Raw genomic sequence first — 9,444 nt, forward strand, 5'->3', positions numbered from 1 at the left:
ATAAACTTTTCATAAAGCGTGACCCAATGAATACCCATACTTATTTTGCAAATGTCCCAGAGGCTGAAATTTGATTGTATAAGCCAGGGCAGAATTTGAAAAATATAAAAGTAGTGATACGCTCCCAAACTCTACCAAGTTCAGCCTACCTGAGACATCACTCACAATAGACGGTTAAGATGTTCAGATTATGAACATATGTGCTATACTGGGTTCATTGGGCTTGGTTCTGCCTTGGGGGTTTGGATACACCTCACTCAGTGGAACTTGGATGCCCTCTGGGCTCTGCTATGAATTATTCAGCAAATACTTTGCAAATAATGAATATATTGGCGCCAAAAAGAGTAAGTTCACAAACAGGGAAAATACACTGGGTATCGTATTCGTGATGAATAGTTAGCCCAGTTCTGCTAAATACATTCAGTATCTCTCTGCATCCCACCAGTAGCATGGTGACAGGCTCTGTTCATTCATACAGTGTTACATGGGTTCATGGTGTCTTAGAAGAATTTAAATAGACAGAACCCTGTGTCAGAAATCGGACCTTGCAGCGGAGCCAGTGTCGAGCACCCCAATGGGCACAGCTGGCCTGTAGCAGGTTGCCTGATTGGCTACACTGCCTGGCTGGTTGGAAGGGTCAGCCACAGACTGGCTCATAAGCCCAGCAGTTGTTCTTGTTGTTCAGGGCTGCTCAAAGCGTTCGTGTGATAGCTCCAGTGCCTGCTTGTTCCCAGCCTTGCCTCACTGCAGGTAACCCAGTTCTGACCCTTGGCTCTAAGTCCTGACATCTGACCTCTTGCTCTGACCCTTGGCTCCAGTCTCTGATTCTGGCTCTGGCATTTGGTCTCTGACCCTTTGCTCTGGCACATGGCCTCTGACTCTGGCTCTGAAACTGAGTTGTGGTTCCTGGCTGCTGACTCCCATTCTACCCTCTAGGCCTGACTCTTGCTCCAACCACTAGGCACGACCATCCACATCCCAGTCACCTGTCACCCTGCCCTGCAAGGCTTACATCGTAGGGATCCCTTCCTGGTTTGCTGTACATCTTACCAGACTGCATTTGTTTTCACTTCTTCTAAAGGATGGGAGAATTAGCTGGCTCCTCTCTCTCTCTCTCTCTCTCTCTGACTCTCTATCAATTTGATACTACCACTCATCACTGCAATCTGAGTGCCTTCCACATAAAATTAAGAGCAATGGCAAAGGCCCTTGAGGACTCCTATTCTACTGCCAACACAATGGTCAGTTATGTCCGTATTGCTGATGATGGATCATATAAGGCACAGAGAAATCTCAGCTGGAACTAGAAAAATCTGCCTGTATAACCAGTAGACTGAACTGATGTGAGTTGGGCTCCTTTAGAGATGATAAACATGACAGCTCTCAATACTGTTCTTATATCATTTATTTATTTGTATTACTACAGTTCTCAGTTGCCCTAGTCATGGACCAGGACCCCACTGTGTGAGGTGCTGTACAAACTAAGTTACCCCATTTTGTTTCTACTTCATAGAATATCAGGGTTGGAAGGGACCTCAGGAGGTCATCTAGTCCAACCCCCTGCTCAAAGCAGAACCAATCCTTAGACAGATTTTTGCCCCAGATCCCTAAATGTCCCCCTTGAGGATTGAACTCACAACCCTGGCTTTAATAGGCCAATGTTCAAACCACTGGGGTGGTTCCCAATTATTTCTGATAGCTCAGCAGTTAGAGCACTCACTTGGGATGTTGGAGACCCAGGTGTTCAGATCTCCACTCTGCCTAATTTAGAGCAGGGATTTGAACCCGCATGCCCCACCTGCTAGGTTAGTGCACTAATCATTAGGCTATAGGGTAGTTGAGTCAAGGCTTAGATCTTCAAAGCTGCCTAGGTGATTGAGACACATCGTGCCTATTATATTTTTATGGGAATTGTGTATCTAAATCCCATATATGGTTTTGAAAATCTCAACCCAAATGGCTTCCTCCCCACCCTCTGCCCCTCCTCCTCTCCCTCCAATGTCACAGTAGTACTAAAAGTAAGAGAAACAAATTGTCTTGTGGAATTATCTTGCAAGGGCTCTTTTGGCCTCTGGCTTTGGCCTGATGTATAAAATAACAATTTATATCATATTAAACATCTGTATTATTTCCAGTCCATTATGAACTAGAACAGCTCCTTCCAGCACTCATGAAAATATGGAGTTATACAATTTTTAAAAAACGGTGACATGGTTTTAAGTTTCCTGTTTCCTGTGTGATACGTCATCGGAAACTAGCATAGAGCAGTGCCTAGAGCACCATCCCGCAGATTCATATCTACACAAAAGGACACGATAGCTCCCAACAAGTTATTCTAAGTCTTGTGACACAAGATGAGTAACTTCATGATGCAGGACAATGGGCCATCAGGCCACGATTTGATTTGACTTAGAAGAGCTTGCTCCAGTTCTCACTGGACTACCATGTATAATAAGAGTAATAATCTTTTATATTATTTATATAGTACCTTTCATCCCCAAGTGCTTTGAAGAAGTTGGGCTACATGCTACAGACTCTCTGCAGCATGGGGCAGAGAGCAGCAAGGTGTGGCTAAAAAAGATGCATACCCAGAACTAGGAGGAGAGCTGCGGCTCTGATGCATTCTCTGCCCTGGGCCCTAGACACTGTAGAAGCCCTTCTACCTGGTCAGGGTTCCATGGTTTGAGGAGTGGCTAGGAGTGGGTGGAGCTAGACGCAGCTGCTTTCCATCTCATGCTCCCCTCTGGCATGGCTGGATTTCTAACTGGGAATCTGAGTGCAAGATCAGCAGGGACTCCTTGAAGCTACAATCCCTCCGTCACGGCAAGACCACTAGTAGGGAATACATGGTAGCCTAGCTCTTGAGGGAGCTCTGGTAAAGCATTTGGTCTTTACACTAATGGTCTTTTCCCCTGGGCATGGTCTGGGATTCACACAGATCTTGGACCATCAGGGAGTTGACATGGTGGAACCACCTGCCAGTTCCACAGGGGGCCCAGAGTGAATGGTTCAGAGGATTCTCCATGTGTTTGTGCTTGTGGCATTTCTTAGCCTATGCTGTCTGTGGGAAGACTCACGTAGGTATAACCTGTGACCCTGTGGGTTCAAGAGTCTCTTAGGTCGTCACTGCAATACAGTCACTTCTGGGACGCGATGGAGCTGTTCTGAACCAAGGACTACTACACAACAGTAGCCACAGACGTAAAGAGCACTGTTGGGAAAATTTAGCTGGGCAGAGTGTGAGCGAAATTTGGCTAGGCTACTGGCTAACCTCCCCTCTCGTTGCAAAAAAATGTCATGGCGTCTTTAAGGTAGGTCTGGGGCTTGTTTTATGTCTCATCTGAGGTGGCTGGTACATTATTTTCTATTGTTTTTGCAAATATTTCTAGGAATTACAGTGCTAGGTTCGAAACCAATGGGCCGGATTCTCACTTGCAGTGGAATTGCACTGGTGTCAATGGAATTGCACTGGATTTACACAAGTACAAATAAGGCTCAGTCTAGCCGGGTGGGATTAGAATCAGGCTCTGTGACAAGCCAACATCAAAGGATTGTTCCTGTATATAAAATATGATTTGTCTGCTAATTTGGACAAACTTGTAGGTCCTTTCCCTGCTCGTGTTTAGCTACTCATACACATAGGTCCGGAAGAAATACTATAGGTACCAGCAGCTGTTTCAGTCTGTAAAAAGATTTGGGTATTATTCACCCAATCCCAACACTTACAACAGAGACCGAGATAGTTGTTTAATGGTATTGACACAAAATCGTTCAAAAAGCATGTTTGGGGCAGAGGTGGCCTTAACAGGCTGAGGTTTTGCGAAATCAAAATCAGAATGATTCAGCTCTGAGCTCTTTGATCCAAAATGACAAAATGAAGGGAAGATTGGCATTCTCTTATAATGTGTTCTTTTCCCCTCTCTCTATGTGAGGCCAAGTGGGGGTGAATTTAGTTTTGGAAAACTCTAACTCTACAGGTAGTACAGGATTGGATTCCATTTGTATCCAAACCTTCAGTCTTTTGGTGGGAAGAAAGGAGGAGGGGGAAGATTTTAGATAAATGGTACCAGTTTTGCTCCATGTCTAGTTTGGGGGTAACTTTGATCATAATGTGCTAAATATATCTCACTACAGAGCCATATGAGTGTCCCTATAAGACATAGTGTCCCTGACACTATACTAGGGTATTGGTTCCATAACGACTCAGAGGAAAGAGTGACATCAAATCATCCATGCCACTTCCTGAAGCAGCTGTGTGTGTCTTGGAGAGCCCCATCTAAGTACTAGCCCCACCCAATTCTGCTTAGCATCCGCTGAATTGTACAAGATGGCATGGATGCATCGCATACCCAAACATGTGAATTTTATGGCCTGTTATGAACTCATGAGCCTTGCAAAATGAATCCAGTGGCTTCAACCTTCCCAACCTCCGTCAAAGCTGACTAAGCCTTTAAAGCCCCTCCATAATGTTAATATTTATGTATTTGAACCTTTGCTCTAAATATTTAACGTATTGACTAATATGTTTATGAGGAGTCATTCTGAGGTTTCCTGTTGGAGGGGGCGCAGGGTCACAGGCGTATACGACACTGCCGCTCGTTCAACGTTAGGTAAACACACACAGTGTGGTTATGGACTGAGCTTTTGACTGTTGGTCATAACAATTATGAGCGGGTTTTGGTTAACCTACCAGAGGTTTGTAGATATGTACCCGCACTCCCAAGGTGGGGGAATGAGTGGGGAAACTTTAAAAATGGAACCTGGCCATGAATGGAGGTCAGAAATAACCAACAGAAGGTCGTACCGAGTCAGAAATAAATAAGGGAAGAACAAGAACAAAATTCCCAGCACTTCATTAATCCTATAACGTCTCATAAAGCATTACCTCATGAGGAATTCCTATAAATCACTTGGCTTCATTTCCAGCTGTTAATGGCGTGCTCAGCACAGGAGTCCAATTCTCCCTCCTCACTCTCCGTTCTCCTCTCTCCCACCTCCCCCCGATCTGATGTAAAAATACTTCTGGCCAAAATAACCTAAGCAAAATGTGATTTAGAAAAGATGTCTGAGCAGTTTCCTAGGGAAATGCTTCTCACTTGATATTAGCGTCTAGAGGCTGCAGCTAAGTCTGGGGTCTGGTTGTGCTGGGTGCTCTAAGTACACGTAGTCAGAGTCTCTCCCCTAAAGAGCTTACATTCTAAGTACTCAAGAAGCATTATTGGTATTGTGCAGATGAGAACCAGAGTCAGAGCGAGATTAAGAAACTTGTCCAAGGTCACACAGGGAATCTGTAGCAGCGACAGGAGTTGAACTCAAAGTTTTTGAGTGGCCAGCTAGTATTTTAGCCATAAGACCAGCTTTCCCCATATGCTGGTTTTATTCACCATGGTGCTTTCTCACTGCAGTGTTTGATGCCAGCCTCAGAGCCAGGCAAAACTTGCACCACTTTACCAGGTGGACATGAACTTCCCACTACCCACATTTCAAAAGTGACTAGTGATGTTTGCATGCCCAACTCGAGACACCTTAAGGGGTGGGGGCTGGTTTTCAGGAAAGGCTGGGCATCTACCCTCAGAAAATCAGGCCCTTTTAAAGGTGTGTCAAGGTGACACCCAAAATCACCAGTTACTTTTGAAAATGTAAGCCAGCATTGTGAAATGATTCCAGCTGACAACCCAAGAGAACCATACAGAAGTACAGACTGACTCTCAGGAGGATGGGTTTAATTAAAATCAGAAGAAAGAAAACAAATAAATCTGTATGATAAGCTACATGTATCATTCTGCACTACTCATGTGCCCCACGGCCGGCCATGAGATGGAATGTCAGAGCCAGGCACGGCCTGGTGTTTGTACACGGCTGTGAGATACTCATTTGGAAGGCCCCACAGAAGTGCAAAGTATTACCCCAGGGCGATTAGCTGTAATGTACCTGACACAGTTGTGGCTAGACCATGGCTTTAAGACAGGGAGGTGACTTTCCCTGTCTCAGGCATTGTGCAGCTGGCCTCTGCAGTGCCTCAGGGAGTGCGTGGCCCTTTCTGCACCCTTTCCAGGGTCGGCAGTGCTGTCGTCTCCGCTAGCCCGGTCCTGCTGGCCAATGTGCAGGCATATGGGCAATGGCACAAGGGTACTGACCTAGTCTCATCCCTCCCCACCCTTGCGGGGTTACTAGTGCTCTTGTTGGGGCTAGAATCTCCAGCGCTTGCATAGTAGGGGATTCTAAACTCCCAATTGACTTCAGTGGGCTTTGGCTCAGGCCCCAGAACACAGGGACTGAGAATTTATCTGGCTTCTTTGCAGGTGCGGCGTGCTCCTTGGGCAGATCCCCAGATAGCTTAAGCATCCAGTTAGCCCAGCTGAAGATTAGTCCCACAGCCCCTCCTCCATGCCTGGCACATCCGCACAAGCCAAGCCACAATTGCAGACACAGACGATTACTTCATTTCTAAACAGACTTTGTGATGATTTGCACTAATTCCCCCATCTCCTTTATTCCAGGCAATGCAACAAAACCTCCAACGGCAGCGACAGCTGCGACCTGATGTGCTGTGGCCGAGGCTACAACCCGTACATGGACAAAGTGGTGGAGCGGTGCCACTGCAAATACCACTGGTGCTGCTACGTGACCTGTAAAAAATGCGAGAGGACTGTTGAAAGATACGTGTGCAAATGAAACATCTCCCACTCGATCAAAGAGCTTAGATGCCAATGGCACCAAAGCACTATTCATAGAGGAGGAAACCTTTCCTGGACTAGATATCGTTTATCTTGCAAAGACATGGACTTGGAGATGATATAAAGAGAATTCAATTACAACAGTAAATATAACATTGTTTTTTAAAATGTAAAAAGGGGAAGGTTTTCCCACCAATCAAATTCTTCCTGAGAAGACAAGAGGCTTAAGCCAAAACTCATTTTGGATCGTACTTTCTTGCAAAAACATGCCATATGGTTGCCAATGACATCCAGCTAACAAGTGCCTTTAGTACTGTAAGAAACAAAGAGAAACTTTCCCGGGGAGGAAAAACAGCTGTGGCTGAAAATAATACAGGCTAACATCTGCTCATGCATCCTACCACAAAGGGCCTGGATTCTCCAGTAGCCTACAGGACAATCCCTGACAAGGGATGCACTATAACTTCAAAGCAATCATTGTATTTATTTCCAAAGACTAAATTTTTAGGACGGGAGAATCCACTCAGCATGATAAAGCCAGAAACATTCCTGGTTCTGCCCCTGAAACGAAAACACATGCAAATCAATTTAACCCTTTTCTTTTGTCCAGGGCTGAGACTAAAGTTATTGTTCTACCTAAGGACCGGAGGTCTTGTCCCTACTTAGTATAGGCTGCAGGTGTCAAATTCAAGTTTTCACAAAAATGTATTGGACCCCAGTGTCAATGTGATCCGGGTGTAGTGAGAGGAGCCCATTGGACACAGGAGCTGAGTGACCAGAGAGCAGCCGTGGGACGTAACGAAATACACAGTGAAGTCAAAGTAAAATGGAAATGGAAAGTCGACTCATGTGTATCCCTTTCCTCTCTCTCGACCATTGGATGTTACTCCCTAATTCACTGTTACTCCGATGCCTTGTCCCATCCAGTCCGAACATAAATATGGCACCATCCCTCCTCCCTCAACGAAGCTATAAACTCAGAGCCAAGAAATTGCCAAGACATCAGCAGTGCGGGAGGTGTGTTTACATCTTTAGAAATTCCAGACAAGGCGAGATGTCAGCTATTCTAAGCAGACCTAGCCGGAGTATGTGAATGAAATGTATGGTCCTGCCGTGACAACAGCACAGAACCACTATCTGTGGATGTACATATTTTATTTTGTATGCAGAACATACAGAAATATTTATAAAATATATCTTGTGCTTTTCTCTATTCTACTTTATATATAAATATATCTATTATAAACAAGCTTAACAATAGTATGAAATAAATGCTGAAATTACTCAACAGTGCAAAGAAAAGAGCTTATTATTATTATTATTATTTTATTATATCTAAATCTATAACATTGTCTTCTGCTTGGACAGATGTCTAATTTTCCGTTCCACCATTCTCCGTCTCCCCGGTCCATTACCTCCTACATGTGATCAGTTAAAAAAGATTAATCACAGATTAATTGAAGCAGAAGTAACCAACATTTAGTTGAGTGAGGCAGATGCATACACAATAGAAGAGAGAGAAACTATGCTGTTTTCGACAGGTTCTTATACCACCCTCATTGCCATAATACCTGAGTGCCTTCACATAGTGCATTACGCGACACGTCTAACATCTTTCCCATCTGGTTTGTTCTCTCTCACATCCTCTCTCCCGGGGGACAATTGTGTGCATGCTGTGGAGTGTTTTGTTTGGGGGGTTTTGATTTTTTTTTTTATTGTACACACTGCTCTGTGTTTATATTAGAGAAGGCAAGATTGAAGAAGTGCATCTGGCATTTGGAGTGAACGGTGGTGAGTCTGAGATGGTGCTTAGTCCCTGCGGGAGTTTGTTCCACTGTCTGGGGACAGCACAGATGAGCTTTACCCTTATTCAGTGAGGGGGAAAAAACAATAACAGGAACTGTGAAAATGGCAAAAGTGCTAAATGACTTTTTTGTTTCAGTTTTCACCAAAAAGGTTAGTAGCGATTGGTGTCTAATGTAGTGAATGCCAGTGAAAATGAGGTAGGATTAGGAGCTAAAATAGAGACGCAACAAGTTAAAAATTACTTAGACAAATTAGATGTCTTCAAGTCACCTGGGTCTGATGAAATACATCCTAGAATACTCAAGGAGCTGACTGAGGAGGTATCTGAGCCATTAGTGATTATCTTCGAAAAGTCGTGGATGATGGGAAAGATTCCAGAGGACTGGAAGAGGGCAAATATAGTGCCAAGCTATTAAAAGGGCATTACAAACCAGTCAGCTTAACTTCAGTATCTGTTAAGTAATTAATTTGCACACACCTAGAAGATAATAAGGTGATGAGTAACAGTCAGCATGGATATGTCAAGAAAAAATTATGTCAAACCAACCTAATAGCTTTCTTTCATAGGGTAACAAGCCTTGTGAATGGGGGGGAAGTGGTAGATGTTGTATATCTTTACTTTAGTAAGGCTTTTGATACTGTCTCGCATGACCTTCTCATAAACTACCGTAACTAGGGAAATACAGCCTAGTTGGAACTACTATAAGGTGGGTGCATAACTGGTTGGAAAACTGTTCCCAGAGAGTAGTTATCAGTGGTTCACAGTCATGCTGAAAGGGCATGTTGAGTGGGGTCTTGCAAGGATCAGTTCTGGGTCTGGTTCTGTTCAATAGCTTCATCAGTGGTTTAGATAATAGCACAGAGAGCATGCTTATAAAGTTTGTGAATGATACTAAGCTGGGAGGGGGTGCAAGTGCTTTGGATGATAAGATTAAAATTCAAAATGATCTGGACAAACTGG

General features: G+C 44.2%; 1 protein-coding gene across 3 annotated transcripts in view; it reads left to right on the forward strand.

Annotated features, from left to right (window-relative positions):
* WNT11 (Wnt family member 11) overlaps positions 1-7,960 on the forward strand; it is a 31,624-nt gene extending 23,664 nt beyond the window's left edge. For 2 of the 3 annotated variants that reach the window (XM_054015833.1, XM_054015835.1), the window contains exon 6: positions 6,501-7,959. In XM_054015833.1, coding sequence (XP_053871808.1) covers positions 6,501-6,675 — 175 coding nt within the window. In that variant the 3' untranslated portion in view covers positions 6,676-7,959. Of the gene's footprint in view, positions 1-6,500 lie in introns of all 3 variants that reach the window. The other variant, XM_054015836.1, reaches the window with a different exon arrangement.
* The last annotated feature ends 1,484 nt before the right edge of the window (positions 7,961-9,444 follow it).

This window comes from Malaclemys terrapin, chromosome 1 (genome assembly GCF_027887155.1).
Source record: "Malaclemys terrapin pileata isolate rMalTer1 chromosome 1, rMalTer1.hap1, whole genome shotgun sequence".
NCBI classification, from domain to species: Eukaryota; Metazoa; Chordata; order Testudines; family Emydidae; genus Malaclemys; species Malaclemys terrapin.